Here is a 25,948-nt window from a genome sequence, read left to right as displayed (position 1 = left end):
CCTCCGCGCCCAGTAGACGGCCCCGCCCCTCTGCTCCCCAGTAGACGGCCCCGCCCCCTCCGCGCCCAGTAGACGGCCCCGCCCCTCTGCTCCCCAGTAGACGGCCCCGCCCCTCTGCTCCCCAGTAGACGGCCCCGCCCCTCTGCTCCCAGTAGACGGCCCCGCCCCTCTCCGCGCCCAGTAGACGGCCCCGCCCCTCTGCTCCCCAGTAGACGGCCCCGCCCCTCTGCTCCCAGTAGACGGCCCCGCCCCTCTGCTCCCCAGTAGACGGCCCCGCCCCTCTGCTCCCAGTAGACGGCCCCGCCCCCTCTGCTCCCAGTAGACGGCCCCGCCCCTCTGCTCCCAGTAGACGGCCCCGCCCCCTCTGCTCCCAGTAGACGGCCCCGCCCCCTCTGCGCCCAGTAGACGGCCCCGCCCCTCTGCGCCCAGTAGACGGCCCCGCCCCTCTGCTCCCCAGTAGACGGCCCCGCCCCTCTGCGCCCAGTAGACGGCCCCGCCCCCTCTGCGCCCAGTAGACGGCCCCGCCCCTCTGCTCCCAGTAGACGGCCCCGCCCCTCTGCGCCCAGTAGACGGCCCCGCCCCCTCTGCGCCCCAGTAGACGGCCCCGCCCCTCTGCGCCCAGTAGACGGCCCCGCCCCTCTGCGCCCAGTAGACGGCCCCGCCCCCTCTGCGCCCCAGTAGACGGCCCCGCCCCTCTGCGCCCAGTAGACGGCCCCGCCCCCTCTGCGCCCCAGTAGACGGCCCCGCCCCTCTGCGCCCAGTAGACGGCCCCGCCCCTCTGCGCCCAGTAGACGGGTCCCCCCCCCCCCCCCCCCCCGCGCCCCAGTAGACGGGTCCCCCCCGCCCCCCCACGCCCCAGTAGACGGGGTCCCCCCTCTGCGCCCCAGTAGACAGGGTCCCCCCTCTGCGCCCCAGTAGACGGGGTCCCCTCCCTGCGCCCCAGTAGACGGGGTCCCCTCCCTGCGCCCCAGTAGACGGGGTCCCCTCCCTGCGCCCCAGTAGACGGGGTCCCCTCCCTGCGCCCCAGTAGACGGGGTCCCCCCTCTCTGCGCCCCGATAGACGGGGTCCCCTCTCTGCGCCCCGATAGACGGGGTCCCCTCTCTGCTCCCCGACAGACGGGGTCCCCCCTCTGCGTCCCGATAGACGGGGTCCCCCCTCTGCGCCCAGTAGTCGGCCCGCCCCAAGTCAGACCACAGCCGTTTTGCCCCGATCCTGTTTCCCTTCTTTTTTTCCTTAGTTTTTGAGACCTTGCTTTTATTTAGTTATTTTCGGAGAGAAGCACGAATTGAGGTGCAGAGGGAGACAGAGACCTCTTCACCCTCATGAAGCTTCCCCCGCCATTGGGGACGGGGCTCGAACCTGGGTCCCGCACAGGGATGCGCCTCTCGCCCGCCTGGTGGGCACCGGACCCGCCGAGCTCGCTCCCTCCCTCCCTCTCTCTTTATTCCCCTCTCCCTCCCCCGCCGCAGGTGGTCGTCCGGGGCCATGGCCGTGCCCGGCGCCGTGCCCGTGCTGTCGGAGTGGCGCTGCCAGATCTGCGTGGACGTGTTCGTGGAGCCCGTCACGCTGCCCTGCGGCCACTCGCTGTGCGGGCCGTGCTTCCGCGCCACCGTGGAGAAGGCGAGCCTGTGCTGCCCCTTCTGCCGCCGCCGCCTGTCGTCCTGGGCCCGGCGCCAAGCGCGCAGCAACTCGCTCGTGGACGCGCGGCTGTGGGGGCTCGTCCAGCAGCTGTACCCGCGGGAGGTGGCGCGGAGGGCCGCGGGGCACGAGGCGGACGCGGAGGAGGAGGAGGCCGGTGAGTGCGGGCTGGGCTGGGGGCTGCGGGCAGGGCCGGGAGCTGCGGGCGTGGCTGGGGCTGGGGGCTGGGCTGGGGGCTGCCTGCTGGGCTGGGCTGGGCTGGGGGCTGCCGGCTGGGCTGGGCTGGGCTGGGCTGGGCTGGGCTGGGCTGGGGGCTGCGGGCTGCGGGCTGCCGGCTGGGCTGGGCTGGGCTGGGGGCTGCCGGCTGGGCTGGGCTGGGCTGGGCTGGGCTGGGGGCTGCGGGCTGCGGGCTGCCGGCTGGGCTGGGCTGGGCTGGGGGCTGCCGGCTGGGCTGGGCTGGGCTGGGCTGGGGGCTGCGGGCTGGGCTGGGCTGCGGGCTGGGGGCTGCGGGCTGGGCTGGGGGCTGCGGGCTGGGTGTTGACTGCGGTCCTCTCTCGACTCTACGGGCGCTTTGTTTGACTTGAAGCATCTCAACAGTGCATTAGGTTCTGAACTGAGTGGGACATGTCAGTTTACGTCAAGAACTTTGAGTCTCTTTATAGAAATAAAGACTTGCAGGGCAGTTGTCACCTCATCTCCTGTCAGTGATTTCTAAAACATTGACGCCGGGAACGGTGTTGGTACGGTGACGGGGAGGCGAGCTAGAGTGTCTCCGGCCTGTGGGAGGCCGGGTCGGGCTGGGCATCCAAGCCCTGCGCCCTGCTCAGAGATGGATGAGCTCAGCATCTGTAAGGAGGCTCGGCTCTGCGGCCTTCAACCAGAAAGTGCTGGTTTGTGATCAGGTGGCTGGGCAATCACTGCACCCTGTTTCTGCTGTGCAGGCCCAGCTGTCTGTCTCCTGGCGTCCCCCACCCTGTCCCCTGCCTCCCGCTGTCCCTAGCTCTGTGCACACTCACACAGCAGGCTGCTGGGCGTCCCCCACCCTGTCCCCTGCCTCCCGCTGTCCCTAGCTCTGTGCACACTCACACAGCAGGCTGCTGGGCGTCCCCCACCCTGTCCCCTGCCTCCCGCTGTCCCTAGCTCTGTGCACACTCACACAGCAGGCTGCTGGGCGTCCCCCACCCTGTCCCCTGCCTCCCGCTGTCCCTAGCTCTGTGCACACTCACACAGCAGGCTGCTGGGCGTCCCCCACCCTGTCCCCTGCCTCCCGCTGTCCCTAGCTCTGTGCACACTCACACAGCAGGCTGCTGGGCGTCCCCCACCCTGTCCCCTGCCTCCCGCTGTCCCTAGCTCTGTGCACACTCACACAGCAGGCTGCTGGGCGTCCCCCACCCTGTCCCCTGCCTCCCGCTGTCCCTAGCTCTGTGCACACTCACACAGCAGGCTGCTGGGCGTCCCCCACCCTGTCCCCTGCCTCCCGCTGTCCCTAGCTCTGTGCACACTCACACAGCAGGCTGCTGGGCGTCCCCCACCCTGTCCCCTGCCTCCCGCTGTCCCTAGCTCTGTGCACACTCACACAGCAGGCTGCTGGGCGTCCCCCACCCTGTCCCCTGCCTCCCGCTGTCCCTAGCTCTGTGCACACTCACACAGCAGGCTGCTGGGCGTCCCCCACCCTGTCCCCTGCCTCCCGCTGTCCCTAGCTCTGTGCACACTCACACAGCAGGCTGCTGGGCGTCCCCCACCCTGTCCCCTGCCTCCCGCTGTCCCTAGCTCTGTGCACACTCACACAGCAGGCTGCTGGGCGTCCCCCACCCTGTCCCCTGCCTCCCGCTGTCCCTAGCTCTGTGCACACTCACACAGCAGGCTGCTGGGCGTCCCCCACCCTGTCCCCTGCCTCCCGCTGTCCCTAGCTCTGTGCACACTCACACAGCAGGCTGCTGGGCGTCCCCCACCCTGTCCCCTGCCTCCCGCTGTCCCTAGCTCTGTGCACACTCACACAGCAGGCTGCTGGGCGTCCCCCACCCTGTCCCCTGCCTCCCGCTGTCCCTAGCTCTGTGCACACTCACACAGCAGGCTGCTGGGCGTCCCCCACCCTGTCCCCTGCCTCCCGCTGTCCCTAGCTCTGTGCACACTCACACAGCAGGCTGCTGGGCGTCCCCCACCCTGTCCCCTGCCTCCCGCTGTCCCTAGCTCTGTGCACACTCACACAGCAGGCTGCTGGGCGTCCCCCACCCTGTCCCCTGCCTCCCGCTGTCCCTAGCTCTGTGCACACTCACACAGCAGGCTGCTGGGCGTCCCCCACCCTGTCCCCTGCCTCCCGCTGTCCCTAGCTCTGTGCACACTCACACAGCAGGCTGCTGGGCGTCCCCCACCCTGTCCCCTGCCTCCCGCTGTCCCTAGCTCTGTGCACACTCACACAGCAGGCTGCTGGGCGTCCCCCACCCTGTCCCCTGCCTCCCTCTGTCCCTAGCTCTGTGCACACTCACACAGCAGGCTGCTGGGCGTCCCCCACCCTGTCCCCTGCCTCCCGCTGTCCCTAGCTCTGTGCACACTCACACAGCAGGCTGCTGGGCGTCCCCCACCCTGTCCCCTGCCTCCCTCTGTCCCTAGCTCTGTGCACACTCACACAGCAGGCTGCTGGGCGTCCCCCACCCTGTCCCCTGCCTCCCGCTGTCCCTAGCTCTGTGCACACTCACACAGCAGGCTGCTGGGCGTCCCCCACCCTGTCCCCTGCCTCCCTCTGTCCCTAGCTCTGTGCACACTCACACAGCAGGCTGCTGGGTGTCCTCCGGCCAGCGGAGAAGCGGCAGGGACACAGGGCACCGGGAACCAGGGTGAGAGTGGGCGGGAGAAGAGGACCACCTTCCGGGAATGCTTCAGAGAGCCAGCTTGCTTATTGTCCATGCACAGGCTAGATATGCTGGCCACCATCCAGTAGGACACAGGGAAGGCGCGGGACACTCACGCCACGTTAACTACTCCCGGGTGCACCTCATTCATGCTCGGGTCACACCTGCTTCTCATATCCAGTTCTGGCCCAGAGGCAAGTTTGCAGCTGTAAGGACCCAAGTTAGGGCCGTGTACAGGGCGGTGACGTATCCCTTACGCAGGAGAAGCGGGAACCTTCAGGGTGTGTTGTGTGAGGAGGCGGCTCCCTTGCCCCTGAGCTTGGTGCATCTCAGCCCAGAGTCGAGGAGGAACACGCCTTTAGGACAGGTTGCCTTGGGGTCTGCTCCTCAAGACTCAGTGCAGAAGTGACAGGCCTCTGCCCAGGCTGGGGGTCTGCACCTCCCACAACAGCCCCCTACCCCAGCTGTCTCGTCCTGTGACCCCCCCTCCTGACTGTCTCCCAGGCCTCCCGTGTTCCTCCCTCCCGTCCTCACTCATCCGCCAGCACTCTGCCTTCTGCCTCCAGCGAAGGTGAAACAGATTAGGACTCGAGCGTCTGTCCTGTGTCTGGGTCTCCAGTGCTTGGCCTTGGTCCCCCAGCATTGGTGACACCACTCTGTCCTTTCTGTCCCCTTCCTACCTATTGTTTGCAGAGCACTGCTCAGTTCTGGCCTGTGGCGCAGCGAGGGATTGAACCTGCGGTTTTGAAATGCAGACATGACCATCTTTTTTTATTTATGTGTTTACTATTGGATAGAGACAGAGAAATTGAGAGGGGAAGAGGAGATAGACACCTGCAGCCCCGCTCCACCACTCGTGAAGCTTTCTCCCTGCAGAAGGGGACCAGAGGCTTGAACCTGGGTCCTTACGCACCGTAATGTGAGTGCTTAACCAGGTGCGCCACCCCTGGCCCCCCAGGAATGAAAGTCTTCTGTGCGACCATTATGCTGACCTCCTCGCCCCCACTCTAGTTCTCTTCTTTCCCCGAGTCCTGCTCAGCTCTGGCTGATGGTGGTGCAGGGAATTCAACCTGGGACTTTGAGAGTCTCTTTGCACAACCATTCTGCTAGAATATTTTCAGCCAGACTCTGGCTTCTGAAAATAATGAGATTCCACAAGTAGCGCTGCTGAAGTTGTCACCCTACATTTACTTTAGTTTTCTGTGTTCTACTACAGTTTTAATAGAAAATGAAAACTTGCCGTCGCATTCTCGTGCTGACAGGATTTTCTTTCTCATCTGAAACAGCTGACGACTGCCATCCAGTCCGCCAGTTGAGTGAACCCGGGGAGCTGAGGAGAGAGTATGAAGCAGAGAGAAGCAGAGTGAGTACCGGGTTGTGGATCTTTGGGGAAAACTTGTGCTGAGTTTCCTTTTTCAGGAAACTCCTTTTTGACGTTCAGTTAGATACAAATAGAAGCTCCACGGGCTCCATTTTTACTTTTTTATTGGGGGATCAGTGGTTTACAGTCAGCAGTAAAATACAATAGTTTCTACTTGCTCTTACGACAGCGCCTGCTGGCGTCACTCCTGCATCCGAACCTGCGTGTTCATGGACTCACCGATTCCTCTTCCTTAAGTTTTATGTTCAAGTCGTGTTCCACCCCTGTGCTAAGGTTTGGTTCAAGAGCCTTGGGCTGTGGTCCGGGAGGTGGCGGAGTGGTAAAGCTTTGGACTCTCAAGCATGAGGTCCCGAGTTCGATCCCCGGCAGCACATGTGCCAGAGTGATGTCTGGTTCTTTCTCTCTCCTCCTGTCTTTCTCATAAATAAATAAAATCTTTTTTAAAAAACAAAAGAGCCTTGGACTAAACTAGGTGGCACAGTGGTGTAAGGTGGTACAGTGGACAAAGCGTAGGACTCTCAAGCATGATGTCCCAAGTTCAGTCCCCAGCATCACATATGTCAGCACAATAGTCTGTCTTTCTTATAAAAAAAAAAAAAGTTATATTTTTAGATAGAGACAGAAGAGATTGAGAGAGTGAAAGGGACCAAGACACCAAAGCTTCCTTCAGCACGACGGTGAGGCTGGGCTCAGACTTGGGTCCTGTACATGGCGGAGCTGTCTCGCCAGCCTTGAATAACACTCCTTAAAAATTAGTCAAGGGGGCGGGGGGTGGGTAGCGTAATGGTTCTGCAAAGAGACCGTCATGCCTGAGAGTCCAAAGTCCCAGGTTCAGTCCCCTGAACCCATAGCTGAGCAGTGCTCTGGTAAAAAAAATAAAAACAGGACTGTCATAATTTTTGTGTAATTTATGAAGTGCTTGTGTAAAAAGGATCAGAGATGCCTAGTACAGTCCTCATACTAACTATTTGTGGGAGGAAAAATTAGTCAAAGGGGAACTGCAAAGAGCCTTCCGTGCCTGAGATACCAGAGGCCCTGGGTTCAATCCCCAGCACCAGCATAGACCAGAGCTGAGCAGGCCTCTGGTAAAAATAAAGTAGGGGCCAAGTGGTTGAGTGCACATGTAACAGCGTGTAAGCCCCCAGTCCCTGTCTGCAGGGGGAACGTTTCAAGAGTGGTGACGCAGGGCTGCAAGTGTGTGCCTTTCTCTTTCCCTCTGTCTCTATCTAATAATAAATAAAATATTTTAATAAATAAAACAGTCGTTAAAAAAATACTTGGGGCCAGGCAGTGGCACACCGGGTAAGTGCATATCCCCATGCTCAAGGACCTTAATTCAGGCCTCTGGTCCCCACCTGCAGGGGCTTTAGAGCGGTGAAGCAGAGCTGCAGGTGTCTCTTTCTCTTTCCCTCTCTGCCTCCCCGCCTCTCCCAGTTTCTCTCTGTCTGATCAAGTATAATAGAATGAAAAGGAAAAAAAAATGACTGCTGGGAGTGGTGGACTCACTACACACAGAGCCCCAATGATAACCCTGGTGGCAATAAAATAAGAACCAGGCAACACATAACATTGTAACTGAGGAAAAGTATTACCTAGAAACATTTCTACAGACTTGTGACAGTGTAATGGGAACTTTAATAAGGCCCACGTCAGGAAGAACGATGGTTTAATCAAGATTTTATTTATTTTTTCTTCTTATCAGAGCCTCAGGCAGAGGTCTCTTTGCATAACCATTATGCTATCTACCCCAACCCCATTAGTCAAGATTTTGTTAGACTCATTAGGAAAGGGTTCCTGAGACTTACTTTATTTTATTTTATACCAGAGCACTGCTCAGCTCTGGCTTATGCTGGTGGCAGGGATTATTGGGTCTGGAACATGGAGGCCCCAGGTGGAAAAGTCTATTGTGATATGTCTCAGGACCTTTTGATTTTCCAGAGCAGTACAGTAAGCAGATCTGTAGGCTAAAAACAACCATAACTGAAGGTAAAAATTTACAACTCCTATGGGGGGCTGGGTGGTGGCACACCTAGCTGAGCATACATGTTACAGAGTTCAAGGACCTGGGTTCAAGCCCTCTGCCTCCCTGCTAGGGGGAAGCTTTGTGAGTGGTGAAGCAGGGCTGCAGGTGTCTCTCTCCCCTCTCGATTTCTTGCTGCCTCCATCTAAAAAACAAGTAAAAATTATATTTAAAAAGCCCCTGGGTAGAGATCGAGCTCTTGGATGAGGTGTGGGTCTGAATCCTGATGCCACATACTTGTTAGGACATTTCCCATCCCTGTCAAGGTTCATGGATTTGCTGGAGAACCAGAGCAAGGCCCTGGCACGTGCAGCAAGGCCCTGGTACATGCAGTGTCGGGGACTGAACCTGTGCAGGACCTCCTGCTTGAGAGCCCAGCGCCTTGCCCACCGCGCCCCCTCCGGCCATTCCTGAGACTGTGAGCTGTTTCCCGGCCTCTGCAGCTCCAGGGCTGCCGTGGAGGTGGAGTAGAAGGCTCAGTGCCGGGCGCTCAGGCGGGGACCACAGTTTTAGGTAGCTCTATGCTTCCCCGGGCGCCGTATGTCTTGATGGTTTTGGCGAAACAGGCAGGCTCGGGCCTGGGAACACGCAGGCTCGGGCCTGGGAACACGCAGGCTCAGGCCCGGAAAGGCTGTGAATGGCTGTTGCTGTGGCTGCTAGGTGGAGGCGGAGCGCCGGGCGAGTGCAGAGGAGGAGAGCAGAGCCAGTGCAGAGTACATCCAGCGGCTGTTGGCAGAGGAGCAGGAGGAGGGCAGGAGACGAGCCGAGGAGAGGCGCCGCCAGGTGCAGGAGCAGCTCCGGCAGGATGAAGAGCTGGCATGGTCGCTCAGCGCTCACCTCGTGAGTCCTCCCTTCTCAAGCACTGTGTTTGGCCTGGACTTTAGTGTTTTGCTCTGGTTAAATGGATGTCCCGTAGAAACTGAGAGCAGTGATGCCGAGCTGTGACCCATAAAGGCCAAAAGGGTCCCAGCGCCCGGCCCACCTGCAGGGAGCTCGGCCAGTGTGGAAGCAGGGCCACAGGCGTCTCTCAGGGTCCGGCCTTCTCTTCCTTTCCAAGTCACATGTACAGCTGGTGCTACTTCTGAGTCGCCCTCCCTTTTTCCTCTGCTCTCTCCGAGTCCTGGTGGGGTTGGGGCTCAGAGCCCTCTGGGCATCTTCCCCTGACATTTCTCTCACTCGGAGCAGGGACCCAGATTCTTCATGGGGAGCAGAAGGTGGGAGTTCTGGCTTCTGTCACTGCTTCTCCCCTGGACGTGGGTGTTGGCAGGTGGATCCACACCCCCAGCCTGTGTCTGTCTGTCCCTAGTGGGGCAGGGCTCTGGGGAGGGGAGGCTCCAGGACACATGGGTGACGGCGTCTGCCCAGGGAGGTCAGGGTGGTGTCATGGTGGTGTCTGCAACTTGGTGTCTGAAAGGTAAGATACAAAGCAGGACAAAATGGTTGATGAACAGAGAAGGTGAGAACAGAGTCCTATAGCTGGTCTTAATACTGAGCTAGAAGTTCTGGGCATGGGATTTAGGAATCCCTGAGGCACCCGGGGATGTCTGATGTGCATTCAGGTTCGAGAGCCTCTTCAAAACTGTCCTTTTTCGTGGTTCAAGTAACATCTTAAGTATTTACCAAAATGAAGTAGATACATGGGGCCAGGTGGTGGCGCACCTGGCTGAGCGCACACATTACAGAGTGCAGGGACCTGGGTTCAAGTCCCCGGTACTCCTTACAGGGGGGAAAGCTTTGCAAGTGGTGAAGTAGTGCTGCAGATGTTCCTCTGTCTCTCTCCCTCTCTATCACTCTTTCTGGCTGTTTCTATCAAACAAAATAAAGATACTAAATTTTTTTTCATTGATTTTAGTGAGAAAGAGTAGATACAGAGAGAAAGATACCGTGAGAGAGGAAGAGACCAGAGCCCTGCTCAGCTCTGGCTGATGGTGGTGCAGGGATTGAACCTGGGGCCTCAGAACCTCAGGCTTGAAAGGCTTTTGCATAACCATTATGCTATCTCCCCAACCCTAAAAATTTTTTTAATTTAAAAAAGTAGATATATATTTGGGATTTTGTGCAGTTTTTAGTTTTTATCAATTTTTTTTTACAGGAATGAATAGCTAATGAGGTAACTTGGTAGTGTTTGTACTTTTTTATGTAACTTTTTTTTCCTTGTTGTTTATTGTTGTTGTAGTTGTTGTTGTCGTTGTTGTTGGATAGGACAGAGAGAAATGGAGAGAGGGGGAGAGAAAGACAGACACCTGCAGACCTGCTTCACCGCCTGCGAAGTGGCTCCCCTGCAGGTGGGGAGCCGGGAGCTCGAACCGGGATCCTTATGCTGGTCCTTGGGCTTTGCGCCACGTGTGCTTAGCCCGCTGCACCACTGCCCGACTCCCGGTACTGTTTGTGTTTTTTTTTTCTTTTTAATTCCCTTTTGTTGCCCTTGTTTTTTATTGCTGTTGTAGTTATTGTTGTTATTGATGTTCTCATTGTTAGATAGGACAGAGAGAAATGGAGAGAGGAGGGGAAGACAGAGAGGGGGAGAGAAAGACAGACACCTGCAGACCTGCTTCACTGCCTGTGAAGTGACTCCCCTGCAGCAGGTGGGGAGGCGGGGGCTCGAACCGGCATCCTCGTGCCAGTCCCTGCGCTTTGTGCCACGTGCGCTTAACCTGCTGCGCTACCGGCCGACTCCCTGTTTGTACTTTGTGGCAAATGGTAAAACCATGATCACTTTAGATCACCTTGAAGGAACTTACTGTCTTGCTAATTTTTGCATGCCTAATACTATTTTAAAAATACGTGTTTTCACACCTTTTAAGTGTATAACTCATTAAAGATTCTGTTGTCAGTTCTGATTTAATTGGGGAATTACCTTGTAAACTATTTCCAATCACGTTTGTTCTGTTTCTGTTGCTGTAGAACAGTCTCTCCGACGGCAGTGTCTCGGCTTCTCCCTTGAACTCCAGCAAATGTGTTCCTGGCACACCCAAGTCACAAAAGAAAAGGAAGAACAAGCAAGCAAATGCTGGCGATATTCAGAATATTCAGAAGTAAGTGGAAGAGGCTGCTCAGTGGAACCCACTGCGGGGCTTCCGTGCGCTGCTTGCGGTCGGTGTGACGTGAGCGGGGAAGCTGCTCACGCAGCTTCTGTGCTTGGGCAGCATGGGGCGGGAGGGCACTTTCATTTTCCTTTGATTGTCTGGATTGTTGAGGATTTTTGTGTAGCTCCATTTTCTCAGACTTCGACACTGGAGTTTGTCTTTCCGCTCCGTAGATTTAGGTGAGAGTGGCCGCCCACGTGTGGGGTAGTCGGGCACTTCCTTCACCCCACCCCAGCCCCCGTTTAAGTGATGCGCGTCTTCTCTGTCACTCACAAAGCTTGAGTCGGCACTCGATGGAGTGATCTCGTTTACAGACAGTGTCTGTCAGCGCAACGAGGATGTGACGTCTTCTCTGTCACAAAGCTTGAGTCGGCACTCGATGGGGATGATCTCGTTTACAGACAGTGTCTGTCAGCGCAACGAGGATGTGACGTCTTCTCTGTCACAGAGCTTGAGTCGGCACTCGATGGGGTGATCTCGTTTACAGACAGTGTCTGTCAGCGCAACGAGGATGTGACGTCTTCTCTGTCACAGAGCTTGAGTCGGCACTCGATGGGGATGATCTCGTTTACAGACAGTGTCTGTCAGCGTAACGAGGATGTGACGTCTTCTCTGTCACAGAGCTTGAGTCGGCACTCGATGGGGATGATCTCGTTTACAGACAGTGTCTGTCAGCGCAACGAGGATGTGACGTCTTCTCTGTCACAGAGCTTGAGTCGGCACTCGATGGGGTGATCTCGTTTACAGACAGTGTCTGTCAGCGCAACGAGGATGTGACGTCTTCTCTGTCACTCACAAAGCTTGAGTCGGCACTCGATGGAGTGATCTCGTTTACAGACAGTGTCTGTCAGCGCAACGAGGATGTGACGTCTTCTCTGTCACAAAGCTTGAGTCGGCACTCGATGGGGATGATCTCGTTTACAGACAGTGTCTGTCAGCGCAACGAGGATGTGACGTCTTCTCTGTCACAGAGCTTGAGTCGGCACTCGATGGGGTGATCTCGTTTACAGACAGTGTCTGTCAGCGCAACGAGGATGTGACGTCTTCTCTGTCACAGAGCTTGAGTCGGCACTCGATGGGGATGATCTCGTTTACAGACAGTGTCTGTCAGCGTAACGAGGATGTGACGTCTTCTCTGTCACAGAGCTTGAGTCGGCACTCGATGGGGATGATCTCGTTTACAGACAGTGTCTGTCAGCGCAACGAGGATGTGACGTCTTCTCTGTCACAAAGCTTGAGTCGGCACTCGATGGGGTGATCTCATTTACAGACAGTATCTGTCAGCGCAACGAGGATGTGACGTCTTCTCTGTCACAGAGCTTGAGTCGGCACTCGATGGGGTGATCTCGTTTACAGACAGTGTCTGTCAGCGCAACGAGGATGTGACATCTTCTCTGTCACTCACAAAGCTTGAGTCGGCACTCGATGGAGTGATCTCGTTTACAGACAGTGTCTGTCAGCGCAACGAGGACGTGACGTCTTCTCTGTCACAAAGCTTGAGTCGGCACTCGATGGGGATGATCTCGTTTACAGACAGTGTCTGTCAGCGCAACGAGGATGTGGCGTCTTCTCTGTCACAAAGCTTGAGTCGGCACTCGATGGGGTGATCTCGTTTACAGACAGTGTCTGTCAGCGCAACGAGGATGTGACGTCTTCTCTGTCACAGAGCTTGAGTCGGCACTCGATGGGGTGATCTCGTTTACAGACAGTGTCTGTCAGCGCAACAAGGATGTGACGTCTTCTCTGTCACTCACAAAGCTTGAGTCGGCACTCGATGGGGTGATCTCGTTTACAGACAGTGTCAGCACAACGAGGATGTGACGTCTTCTCTGTCACAAAGCTTGAGTCGGCACTCGATGGGGTGATCTCATTTACAGACAGTGTCAGCGCAACGAGGATGTGACGTCTTCTCTGTCACAGAGCTTGAGTCGGCACTCAATGGGGTGATCTCGTTTACAGACAGTGTCTGTCAGCGCAATGAGGATGTGACGTTTTCTCTGTCACTCACAAAGCTTGAGTCGGCACTCGATGGGGTGATCTCGTTTACAGACAGTGTCTGTCAGCGCAACGAGGATGCGGACTTTCCCAGGGAGCTATGGCGCAGAGCTGCAGGGAGTCAGGACACATGCACTTGCTGCCTGTGTGAGCGCCCAGCTTTGTCCCCCGGCCGCTGTGGGGGGCAATGCAGCGTTGTCTCCTCTCCCTCTGGCCTCTCCCACCCCGCCTTCAGAGAAAGAGTCGGCTTGCCCTTGGGGTTGCACAGGCCAGAAGCCTGAAGGACCTTTGGTTCAGCTGAGTGAACGCGCGTGTGTCGTGGTCTTGGCAAAGTCTGCAGAGGGTTTGGACTCGGGGTGGGGAGCAAGACGGGGAAGCCGCTCGTTGAAGTCCAGCAGACTTGGGAGCAGGAGGTGGTCCTGGCCGTGCACAAAGTCCCAGATTTTACCTATTTTTATGTATTTATTTTTTCCAAAGCCCTACTCAGCTCTGGTGTATTTATGGTGGTGCGGGGGTTGAACCTGGGACCTTGGAGCCTCAGGTATGGGAGTCTCTATGCAGAACCATGATGCTGTCTATCCCCGCAAAGTCCCAGGTTTGACAGCTCCAGCAGGAGGGGACAGCGCACAGGTGGTAGCACTCTGGGCACACTCCCTCTCGAGGTCCTAAGCGTCACAGAGATGAGAGCCCTGCCGGCTTTGGCTGACAGTCGTGCTGGGCACTGAGCCTCAGACGTGACCATTGTGCTGACTCCCCAGTCCCTTCTCCATCGTTTGAATCTGAAATAAAATAAAAAGAATGAAAACACTGGTCCAGGAGCTTTGACATCACACCTGCTCTAGGTCCCGGTGCTACTCATACACACAGAAAGTAGATGTGGTAACAGCAATGTTGCCGATGTTGATACAAAGGATGAAACCAGGTCAAAACACACACACACACACACACACACACACACGCTAAAAGGGAGCTGGAGAGACAGCCTAGTGGTTACGCAGACAACTGTCATACTTATGACTCTGACCTCCCAGGTTCAGTCACCGACACCATTCTAAACAGAGCTGAGCAATGAAGAAATACATTGATGTAATACCTAGTTAAGTAAAGCTGGATTTTGAAAACAATGAGCTGGAGAAACCAATGGATGAATTAAACTGGGGAGATAGTTTAGCGGTTGTTCAAAGAATTTTTTGCCTGAGGCTCTGGGAGAGACAGACAGCAAGTCTAGTCTCAAGAATATATGAAGAGGGGAGTCGGGCGGCGGCGCAGTGGGTTAAGTGCACGTGGCAGCAAAGCACAAGGACCGGCGTAAAGATCCCAGTTCGAGCCCCCGGCTCCCCACCTGCAGGGGAAGTCGCTTCACAGGCGTTGAAGCAGGTCTGCAGGTGTCTGTCTTTCTCTCCCCCCCTCTATGTCTTCCCCTCCTCTCTCCATTTCTCTCTGTCCTATCCAACAACAATGACATCAGTAACTACAACAGTAAAACAAAGGGCAACAAAATGAAATAAATAAGTATTTTAAAAAATTAAAAATATATATAAAGAAGTCAGCAAAAGAAAATTCGGTTTCACTATGGGCAAGAGACTGACTAGACATCTCTCCAGAGATAAGGAGAAGACCATTAAGCAAATGTGAAAGTACTTGGCGTCTCAGTGGCTAGAGAAATGGATGTCAGACCACAGAGGCCTGTTTGTGGCGCACCTGCTTGAGTGCACATACTGCTTTGTTCAAGCACCTGGGTTCAAGACCCCGTCCCACCTGCAGGTGAAAAGCGTCTCAAGTGGCCAGGCTGGGCTGTGGGTGTCGCCTACTCCCTCTGCCGCCTCCCTCGGTCTCTGTCTGTGTGCGCTAGGATTTGCATGGGCTTCAGACACTTGTTAAACAAAAGAAACTAAGCACAGAGGATTGCCAGTGGTGAAACCGTTCCTGTGAACTAGTCATAAATACATCTGCAGATATGAAGAGTAGAATCGACAGGGCAGAGGGTAGATAGCATAACGGTTATGCAAACAGACTCTCATGCCTCCAGGGTGCAGGTTCAGTCCCCCGCACCATCCATCATACGCCAACGCCGAACAGTGTTGTGGTAAAGAAAATAATAATAAAAATAAAGGACTAGGCAGACAAAGGGACTCTGGGACTTAGGTAGGATTCCCTTTGCCATGAGGAAAGCGCTGTGGCTGTTTCCATAGGAAACGGCTGAGAAGTGACGTGTGCCTGTGCTGAAGGTCACTGATACAGACACTTCGAGGTGAGTGCTGTCTGTGGTGCGGCGGCTCACTACATGTTAAAATGCACAAGGCCGCAGGTTCAAGCCCTGGGTCCCCACAAGGGCTGCAGGGGTAGGCTTCATAAATGATGAAGTGTTGCTGCAGATGTCTCTCTCTCCCTCCCTCCTCCTCCTCAGTTCTATCTGTCAAGAAGCAAAGGGAGGATGATGACAGGGAGCGCTGGATCTGTCCTGCAGGGTCCCAGCCCGCCAGTGACTGGTGGCAAAGGCCTCGGCATGCCTGTAACCTGCTATCAGATACCGTGCTGTCTTCGTTGCTTTGAGAAGACTGTACAGTGGGTGGGGGTACATCATGGTTATGCAGACAGACTCTCGTGCCTGAGACTCCAAAGTCCCAGGTTCAGTCCCCCACACAACCATAAGCCAGAGCTGAGCAGTGCTCTGGTTAAAAAAAATAATAAAAATAAAAGGACTACAGTATTGGTATTGTTTTTAATTTATATTTTCATTTATTTGAGAATTGTAAAATATTTTACATGGGTCTGTACCTGTCTGCATCTTTTCACTAAACTATTAAAGACGGAAGTTGTCCTCTGGAGCCTGAGCGGAGTCCTCCAGACGGCACTTGTGGACACGCCTCAGACGCCACAGGTGCCCGTCCAGCCCGGCTTTGCTAGCAGGCCTGACTGCACACTCATCAGCTTTCATCTTCTCAGGTATCTGTCGCCCAAGTCTCAGTCGGCGTCGGCGTCCCAGCCTGAAGCTGTACGGGGAGCCGGGAGGACATCCATGTCTGCGGTGGGTCCCTGTCTGTCTGCGGTGGGTCCCTGCCTGTCTGCGGTGGGTCCCTGCCTGTCTGCGGTGGGTCCCTGCCTGTCTGCGGTGGGTCCCTGCCTGTCTGCGGTGGGTCCCTGCCTGTCTGCAGTGGGTCCCTGTCTGCCGACTCTGTCCTCGGTTCGGCAGGTTCGGTGACGCCCCCGATGGCTGGCACTGCAGCTGGTGGCGGCTGTCTTCTGTCGGGAGCACTCCAGCACGGTCGCTCCAGACGCAGCTCGCCCTCACCTTGGCTGAGCTGAGCACCCTCACGTGGCCTCCCTGGGTCACTGGCCTACACTGAGGGCTCCACGCTGCTCCCCATAGTGACACCACCGCTCCCTCTGCCTCAGATTCTTGCTGGCATCTACTGTCTCTGTGGGAAAAGCTCAGCTGGCAGTTTTGAGGTGATGGTGTGGTTTGAGTCCCAGCAGTGAAGTGACGGACGGCTGCTGCTCTTTGAACGCCATCTGTCCTGTGCCCTGACTGAGTCTCATCTTTGAACGCCACCTGTCCTGTGCCCTGACTGAGTCTCATCTTTGAACGCCACCTGTCCTGTGCCCTGACTGAGTCTCATCTTTGAACGCCACCTGTCCTGTGCCCTGACTGAGTCTCATCTTTGAACGCCACCTGTCCTGTGCCCTGACTGAGTCTCATCTTTGAACGCCATCTGTCCTGTGCCATGACTGAGTCTCATCTTTGAACGCCACCTGTCCTGTGCCCTGACTGAGTCTCATCTTTGAACGCCATCTGTCCTGTGCCCTGACTGAGTCTCATCTTTGAACGCCACCTGTCCTGTGCCCTGACTGAGTCTCATCTTTGAACGCCATCTGTCCTGTGCCCTGACTGAGTCTCGTCTTTGAACGCCACCTGTCCTGTGCCCTGACTGAGTCTCATCTTTGAACGCCACCTGTCCTGTGCCCTGACTGAGTCTCGTCTTTGAACGCCACCTGTCCTGTGCCCTGACTGAGTCTCATCTTTGAACGCCACCTGTCCTGTGCCCTGACTGAGTCTCGTCTTTGAACGCCACCTGTCCTGTGCCCTGACTGAGTCTCATCTTTGAACGCCATCTGTCCTGTGCCCTGACTGAGTCTCATCTTTGAACGCCACCTGTCCTGTGCCCTGAGTCTCGTCTTTGAACGCCACCTGTCCTGTGCCCTGACTGAGTCTCGTCTTTGAACGCCACCTGTCCTGTGCCCTGACTGAGTCTCGTCTTTGAACGCCACCTGTCCTGTGCCCTGACTGAGTCTCGTCTTTGAACGCCACCTGTCCTGTGCCCTGACTGAGTCTCGTCTTTGAACGCCACCTGTCCTGTGCCCTGACTGAGTCTCGTCTTTGAACGCCACCTGTCCTGTGCCCTGACTGAGTCTCATCTTTGAACGGCATCTGTCCTGTGCCCTGTGCCCTAACTGAGTCTCTAGGCTGATGTGCGGTTTGATTAGCACAAGATGGTGGGACAGGGGAACACAAGACAAACCAGAGCCTCGCCCTGCCACATGGGACTCCAGGGACTGAGCCCAGGACCCCGAGCTTCCAATTCTTACTTCCTACTCGCTGCTCCACTCTCAGGCCCTTGATTTAATTTTTTTTCCTTTTTTTTTTTGGTTATATTTATTAAATAGAGACATCCAGAAATTGAGGGGAAGGGGGAAGTGGAGAGAGAGACAGAGACACCTGCAGCCCTGCTTCACCACTCATGAAGCTCTCCCTGCAAGTGGGGACCGGGGGTTTGAACCTGGGTCCTTGTGCATTGTAACACCTTTGCTCAACCAGGTGCGCCACCACCAGGCCCCTGAATTAATTTCTCTGTATATCTAATTTCAGTCTTGCGTTGGGTGGTTCAGTTTTCACAGTCCCCTATCACTGATTTTTGTTTTTCCTGTTGGTCATCACTAGAGCGAGAACCAGAACCTCCCTCTGCATGTGATGTGCCGTGCCAAGGAGCGAACGTGGGACCGAGTGCTTGAGAGCCCGGTCTTTATCTGCTGTGCCAGCCCCCTGTGCTAACAGTGTCGTTTTAACTGCCTGTTTATTTGTGGATAGACACAGAACTTGGAAGGGAAGGGGGAGTGAGAGACACCCACAACTCTGCTTCTCCACTCATGAAGCGCTAACCCCACAGAGGGGTCCTTGACTTATTTTTGCCTCCAGGGCCTATCACTGGGGCTCGCTCGGTGCCTGCACCACGAATCCACTGCTCCTGGAGACTATTCCTGCCCTTTTAATCATTATTATTGTTATTGTTGTCGCTATTGTTGGATAGGACAGGGAAATGGAGAGAGGAGGGGAAGACAGAGAGAGGAAGAGAAAGACACCTGCAGACCTGCTTCACCGCCTGTGAAGCGGCTCCCCTGCAGGTGGGGAGCCGGGGGCTCAAACTAGGATCCTTATGTTGGTCCCTGTGCTTTGCGCCACCTGCGCTTCACCCGCTGCGCCCCCGCCCGGCCCCCAGGTGTGTTTCTGTGCTTCCCATTGTGTTGATGGGAGTGTGGCTTTTCTCGAGCATTTTGTTTATTGCCTTTATTTACTAGATAGAGACAGCCAGAAATTGAGAGGAAAGGGAGTGACAGACAGACCCGCAGCCCTGCCTCACCACTCGTGAAGCTTTCCCCCTGCAGGTGGGGACCCAAGGGCTCGGACCCCGTCCTTGTGCACTGTGATGTGTGCTCAACCAGGAGGCCTCTGGTTTTTTAACTTCTGTTAGCAGGAGAACCCTGCCGTTGTTTGCCCCCGTGGTGCCGGGCCGAGTCTGGACCCCGTGTTTCTGAGTCCTGTGCCCTGGAACCGCGCCTCCTTGCTGGGCCTGGCCGCTCCTGTTGGGGCCGTCGGACCCGGGGCCTCGGACCTGCAGCCTCGCGAGTGTGGCCGGTGCCCCTGTGCCATCGGGGTGCTGGGCTCGGTGTTCTCCTGGGCTTGCTCAGTTGTTTTCTCTGCTGTCCGCAGGGCTCAGACCGCAGTGACACGAACGGGGAGGTTGCGGAAGGCCTGTGCACACTTGATCCGCTGAGAGGCCTCGAGGCTCAGGATGAAGCCGCAGAGACTCCCGACTGGCGCCTCGAAGGGGAGGCGGGAGCCGCGCCGAGTGATCACGGCACAGAACCAGGAGCCCCGACTCGGGAGGGAGCTGCCGCGGCCACGCTCCGTGCTGAGGCCGACGGGGGTGGCACCTTAGCGGCAAGGACCCGGCAAGCAGGAGCCGCCGCCGCCGTCGGGGCCGGGGGTGCGGAGTCTTGCCTCCCGCTCAGCGGGCAGATTTCCAAAAGGAAGAGCCAGGAGTCCCCACTTGAAGCAGACTGCGATCCGGGCCTCTCCGTGAAGAGAGCGCGAGGACCCTCCCGGGAGGCCGCAGGCGGAGAGGAGGCGGCGGCCGGCTTGGCGCAGCTCCTGCGCTGGGAGACGCTGCTCTTGGAAAGGCGCGCGCAGGAAGAGCGAGACCGGCTGCTGGCGCTGCAGCTGCAGAGAGAGGCGGACGGGGAGCGGACGAGACCGAACCGGCACAAAGGGTCCCCGGACGGCTATCGGCTCCGCGCCGCCCCCTCGCCTTCGGCCGGACTGGCGGCTGGGCGGAGGAAGAGCTCCGGGGACGGGGGCTGGGGAAAGCGAGCAGGTGAGCCGCGGGCACGGCTCCCGGGAGGCTCGAAGACGGACACCCAGCCGAGCCGTGCCCTTAACGGGAGGGTGCCGGGCTCTGCGGGCTCTGCGGGCTCTGCGGGCGGTGACCGGAGCGCCCCCGGAGGCGACCCCTCGCCGCGGCCCCGAACGTCCCAGAACAGCATTTTCCAGATGTTCCAGAGACGCGCCAAGTAGAGGCGGCTGGTGGAGCGGTGCCGGCTTGCGAGGGAAGCTGTGTCTGGGGCGGGTCCTGACTGTCCCTCGCCAGGGGCCGCGGGAAGGGCAGACGACACGCCCTGCTGGGCTGGGTGAGGATGGATGGTGCCTGAAGTCTCCACGCCGTCTCTGCCCAACATGCGTGTTTTTGTTTTGGCTCCCACCCCCCTTTTGTCCTGCCCAGTAATGAAGCTCAGCCAGAACCAAGGACTTAGGGAGTCCACGCAGGGGCCGAAGGCCGCGCCTGGTGGCAGGGCTGGACCCCAGGGACAGACGCGTGCCCGCGTGAGGCCCGGGACTTGACTCCCCTCTGCAGCACCCCCGAAACAAAGTCTGAGGGTTTCCTCTGCCTGCTTTCCGCCTAGTATTCGTAGAACACTAAAGTCATCTAACTCGAACCTCCGCTTTAACCACTAAAGCTATTTCATTCAAAATGTACTGGAGTCAACACCGAGTGAGAGAAGTCAGTCTTCCAGAAAATTCAACAGTAGATGGTCAAACAAAAACTAGACCCCCGCTGAAGCAGGAATGGAGAGTCGGGCTAGCGCCGGCTGGGTGGACGGACAGTTTGGAGCAGTGACACGGTGCGTGGGAGCAGCCGCCTCCCGAGAGGCACAGGTGTGCGCAGACCACCCAGACGCGGAGCGTTGGGCTTCTGCAGCGTTCACCTGTTCGCCTGGGGTCAGCGCCTCAGTCGGCACTTCCCGTGAGGCTGCTACTTCACGAAACGGGCCCGGCGGGGCCGCACCTGGCTGGGCACACGTCACAGGGCACAAGGACCCGGGGTCAAGCCCCAGTCCCCACCTGCAGGGGGGAGGCTTCACGAGCGGTGAAGCAGGGCTGCGGGTGTCTCTGTGTCTCCGTTCCCTCGTAAGTTTCTCTGTCCTATCAAAATTAATGCAGTTTAAAAAGCAGACGAAATAAAAATCAAAGCCCTAAGGATTTGCTGCGGGAGATCCCACCTGTGCCCTGGAGCCCGAGACCTAGCTGTGTGTCTGCGTTCACCATTTGTGTGCACTGTGTTTATAGGCAGAAACACAGCAGTGCTTAGCCCTGAACGTCCAATCAGAAGGAAGTGATTTTGTGAAATTGACCTTAGAGACTGTTGATATTTTATTTGACACATAGGAGCACGTTTGAGCAAGCAGTAGTTTCATGCTATCTTTGCTGATGTTTGCTTATCCATCCTTATAAAAATATCACTGGAGCTTAAATTTGTCACTTTTTGAATAAAATACTAAGACTTTGTCCCTGCAGGCTGCCTAACCGAAGTTCTGTTAACCTTTCACATAGCCTCTGGTCCCAGTGTTTACTGGGTAAAGATTAGGTGAGGGATTCTGCTGCTCATTTCTTTTTTTTTTTTTTTTTTTTTTAATATTTTACTTATTTATTAATGAGAAAGATGGGAGGAGAGAGAGAACCAGACATCACTCTGGTACATGTGCTGCCAGGGATTGAACCTCATGCTTGAGAGTCTAATGCTTTTTCCACTGTGCCACCTCCTGGACCACTCTGCTGCTCATTTCAAATGTGGTTTGCCCTTATCAGAGAAACGGGGTTGCGTCTTGCATGGTGATTGTGCTGAAGTGAGGCATTGTCTGAGACAGACTAAAATCTCTCCTCATCAAGCCAGTATTTCTAGCAGCCATTTCACTTGTTTTAGGATACACATGACTGACTAAAGCTACATAGTTTTCCAGGGGCAGTGACTGATCCAGAGGACTGGGGGGAGGGAGTGTGATGACATTTAGGCCTGTCTCGACTCACTTGTGAAGAGGGTTTTCTGATTCAAGTTTAAGAATAGATTTGAATTTCTCTGCTAGCCTGTCCGGCAGTCCCTGTGTTTTATTAGAAGACAATAAAGGCTTTGTGGGAAGTATTAACATGAATGTCTACTTTTCCCTTTAATTCTTTTTAAGGAAATAGTCTATGGAGAGCATCTTTTTGATACTCTGCTCTGAAGAGGCAGATGTCACATATCTCGTAAACATCAGTACTCATACAATCTTTGTGGATGAGAATATAAAAGTATTTTATTTAAAATAAATATGTTTATTTTACCTAAATTTAAAAATAACACAGGAGTCAGGTAGTAGCGCAGCGGGTTAAGCGCACGTGGCTCAAAGCGCAAGGGCCGGCATAAGGATCCCCGGTTTGAGTCCCCGGCTCCCCACCTGCAGGGGAGTCGCTTCACAGGCGGTGGGTGAAGCAGGTCTGCAGGTGTCTGTCTGTCTCTCCCCCTCTCTGTCTTCCCCTCCTCTCTCCATTTCTCTCTGTCCTATCCAACAACAACGACAGCAATAACTACAAGGGCAACAAAAGGGAATAAATGAATAAATACTGAAAAAAATGTCCTTATAAAAAATAACAGTGGTCCGGGGGGTGGTGCCGTGGATAAAGCATAGGACTCTCAAGCATGAGGTCCTGAGTTCAATCCCCGGCAGCACATGTACCAGAGTGATGTCTGGTTCTTTCTCTCCTATCTTTCTCATAAATAAATTCTTTTAAAAAATAATAACAATAGTTAACTGCATACAAAACAATCCTCCCACACAGGAGACGAGAAGTCTCAGCAAACCGGGAGGCATCGTTGGGTCCGGTCACACGGCAGACTTCTTCTATCTAACTCGGCTGCAGTACATTCAGAAAAAGCTGAAGGGAGTGGGGGAAGAGAGCAGAGTGGTTGTGTGAAGAGACTTTGATGCGGGTAGAATTCCCGGCACTGCTGTTAAGCTGAGCAGGGCGTCTGGTTAGGAAGCAAAAGAACTGAGCCCGGCACACACACTGCTGAGGAAACCGTGGGGCAGTGGCAGTGCTCCCCCACACACACACACACACACACACTACACGACAGAGACTGAGAGGAGAAGGGGAAGGAAAGACAAAAACCTGCAGATTTGCTGCCACACACACACACACACACAGAGACTGAGAGGAGAGGGGGAAGGAGAGACAGAAACCTGCAGATTTGCTCACACACACACACACACACACACACACAGACTGAGGAGAGGGGGAAGGAGAGACAAACCTGAGATTTGCTCTCACACACACACACAGACTGAGAGGAGAGGGGGAAGGAGAGACAGAAACCTGCAGATTTGCTCACACACACACACACACACACACACACACACACAGACTGAGAGGAGAGGGGGAAGGAGAGACAAACCTGAGATTTGCTCACCACTCTGCAGGTAGGTGGGGAAGTGGGAACTTTTTTTTTTTTTTTTTTTTTTTTTGCCAGAGCCCTGCTCAGCTCTGGCTTATGGTGGTGCAGGGGATTGAACCTGGGATCTTGGAGCCTCAGGCATGAGAATCTCTTCACATAACCATTATGCTGTCTACCCCCACCCTTCTTTTTTTTTTTTTCTTTCTTTTCTTGCTAGAGCACTGCTCAACTCTGGTTTGTATGTAGTGTTGGGGGATTGAACCTGGCACCTGTCATGCTCAGGCGTGGAAGGGTTTTTGTATAACCATTACACTGTCTCACCAGCCCCTATATTCTTACTTTATTCACCAGGGTTGCTGCTGTGTTTCTGCGCCTACACTGCCCCACTCTTCCTGGTGGTTGTCCTCCTTTCTTTTTTAGTGAAAGACAATGGGGTGAGACAAGGATGACCTGAGTGGTGACCTGATGTAACTTTTTTTTTTTTTGCCTCCAAGTTTATCGCCAGGGCTTGTTATTGGCACTACGAATCCACTGCTCCTGGTGGCCACTTTTTTCCATTGTTGTTGGGTATGACTAAGAAATTGGTAGGAAGGGAAGACAGAGGGAGAGAGAGACACCCGCAGACCTGCTTCACCGCTTGCAAAGTGACCCTACTGCAGCTCGGGGCCGGGGGCTCAAACCAGGATCCTTATGCTGGTCCTTGGGCTTTGCGTTATGTGCACTTAACACAGTGTGCTGCTTCCTGGCCCCCATAATTACATTTTTTACTAATTTACTTGATAGAGACAGAAATTGAGAAGGGATGGAAAGAGAGAAGCACCTGCAGACCTGCTTCACCGCCTGTGAAGCGACTCCCCTGCAGGTGGGGAGCCGGGGGCTCAGACCGGATCCTCCCGCTGGTCCCTGCGCTTTGTGCCACCTGCACTACCGCCTGACTCCCCCAGTGACATTCTACTATTGTGTCTTCACATAGCCATTTCCTAGATACACATCACACAGGCTGGGGGTGTGGGCCCACCTGCCAACACCCATGTCCAGCAGAGAAGCAATGACAGAAGCCAGACCTCCCACCTTCTGCTTCCATAAAGAATTCTGGTCCTGGGGGGTGGGCAGAGGTGAAACCAGTTAAGTGCACATAGTCTTTATTTTTTTATTTGAGAGAGATGCAGAGAGAGCGAGAAACACAAACACCAGAGCACTGCTCAGCTCTGGCTTATGGTGGGGCGGGGGATTGAACCTGGGACTTAGGAGCCTCAGGCACGAGAGTCCACATAACCATTATGCCGTCTCCCCTGAGCACAGTCTTTTTTTTAATTTATTTTTTATTTAAGAAAGGATAAATTAACAAAACCATAAGGTAGGAGGGGTACAACTCCACATAATTCCCACCAACCAATCTCCATATCCCCTCCCCTCCCCTGACAGCTTTCCTATTCTCTATCCCTCTAGGAGCGTGGACCCAGGGTCACTGTGGGATGCAGAAGGTGGAAGGTCTGGCTTCTGGAATTGCTTCCCCACTGAACATGGGTGTTGACAGGTGGATCCATACTCCCAGTCTGCCTCTCTCTTTCCCTAGTGGGGCAGGGCTCTGGGGAAGTGGGGCTCCAGGACACATTGGTGGGGTCTTAATTAGCACAAGGACCCGAGTTAGAGCCCCCGGCTCCTCACCTGCAGGGGGGCCGATTCACAAGCGGTGAAGCAGGTCTGCAGGTGTGTGTCTCCCTCTGTGTCTCCCCTCTCAGATTCTCTCTGTCTTATCCAGTAAAATGAAAAAATGGCCGCAGTAGCAGTGGATTTGTAGTGCCAGCACCAAGCCCCAGAGAGAACCCTAGAGGCAAAAAAAAAAAGAAAGATTAAGATAAGAAAATACTTACTCTGCAGTGCTGTGTCATTCTCAGATCTGTGCTGCAACACAGAAAACCTCACTGAACACAATTTTCTGTTTCTGACTGGAGCCCTGCTCAGCTGCGGGGCTGAACCTAGGACCTTGGAGTCTCAGGCAGCAGAGTCTTTGTGTTTGCTGCCTGCCCCTGTCCAATTTCCACCGATTTAGACCACCCAACTGTACTTAACTCAGTATAAAATCCTGTACCCATCTCCAAATAAACGGATGTTCATACCAGAATATCTCCAGATGTCTCTTTCTAATTCACGAAGTCTCTAGAACTGGTGAGGGAGGGTTGGAGGCTTACCCCCCACCTCAGGATGGAGCCATTTGACGTGAGCACCAGCAAGGGAGTAAGAGGTCACAGGAGGAAGTGACATGTGGACACCCTATATGGTAGGGAGGAAGGGGTCACAGGAGGAAGTGACATGTGGACACCCTATATGGTAGGGAGGAAGGGGTCACAGGAGGAAGTGACATGTGGACACCCTATATGGTAGGGAGGAAGGGGTCACAGGAGGAAGTGACATGTGGGCACCCTATATGGTAGGGAGGAAGGGGTCACAGGAGGAAGTGACATGTGGACACCCTATATGGTAGGGAGGAAGGGGTCACAGGAGGAAGTGACATGTGGGCACCCTATATGGTAGGGAGGAAGGGGTCACAGGAGGAAGTGACATGTGGGCACCCTATATGGTAGGGAGGAAGGGGTCACAGGAGGAAGTGACATGTGGACACCCTATATGGTAGGGAGGGAGGGGTCACAGGAGGAAGTGACATGTGGGCACTCTATATGGTAGGGAGGAAGGGGTCACAGGAGGAAGTGACATGTGGACACCCTATATGGTAGGGAGGGAGGGGTCACAGGAGGAAGTGACATGTATAGACCATATATGGTAGGGAGGAAGGGGTCACAGGAGGAAGTGACATGTGGACACCCTATATGGTAGGGAGGGAGGGGTCACAGGAGGAAGTGACATGTATAGACCATATATGGTAGGGAGGAAGGGGTCACAGGAGGAAGTGACATGTGGACACCCTATATGGTAG

General features: G+C 55.4%; 1 protein-coding gene across 1 annotated transcript; it reads left to right on the top strand.

Annotated features, from left to right (window-relative positions):
* Nucleotides 1-1,461: 1,461 nt before the first annotated feature.
* RNF168 (ring finger protein 168) lies at nucleotides 1,462-21,724 on the top strand. The gene is made up of 6 exons (XM_016194656.2): nucleotides 1,462-1,796; nucleotides 5,775-5,851; nucleotides 8,550-8,729; nucleotides 10,794-10,924; nucleotides 15,917-15,998; nucleotides 18,957-21,724. Exons 1-6 carry the CDS (start codon nucleotides 1,487-1,489, stop codon nucleotides 19,818-19,820), a joined length of 1,644 nt encoding a protein of 547 aa, XP_016050142.2. The 5' UTR covers nucleotides 1,462-1,486; the 3' UTR covers nucleotides 19,821-21,724.
* Nucleotides 21,725-25,948: the final 4,224 nt, after the last annotated feature.

Source organism: Erinaceus europaeus, chromosome 14 (genome assembly GCF_950295315.1).
Source record: "Erinaceus europaeus chromosome 14, mEriEur2.1, whole genome shotgun sequence".
NCBI lineage: Eukaryota > Metazoa > Chordata > Mammalia > Eulipotyphla > Erinaceidae > Erinaceus > Erinaceus europaeus.
This window is presented reverse-complemented; position numbering and strand designations above follow the sequence as displayed.

What these genes read in the sequence shown, in the direction of transcription:
- RNF168 (XM_016194656.2), top strand. Translation starts at nt 1,487, where the DNA reads ATGGCCGTGCCCGGCGCCGTGCCCGTGCTGTCGGAGTGGCGCTGCCAG. An exon ending in GATATTCAGAATATTCAGAA is followed by an intron (nt 10,925 to 15,916) that starts GTAAGTGGAAGA and finishes TCATCTTCTCAG; the next exon opens with GTATCTGTCGCCCAAGTCTC. An exon ending in GGAGGACATCCATGTCTGCG is followed by an intron (nt 15,999 to 18,956) that starts GTGGGTCCCTGT and finishes TGCTGTCCGCAG; the next exon opens with GGCTCAGACCGCAGTGACAC.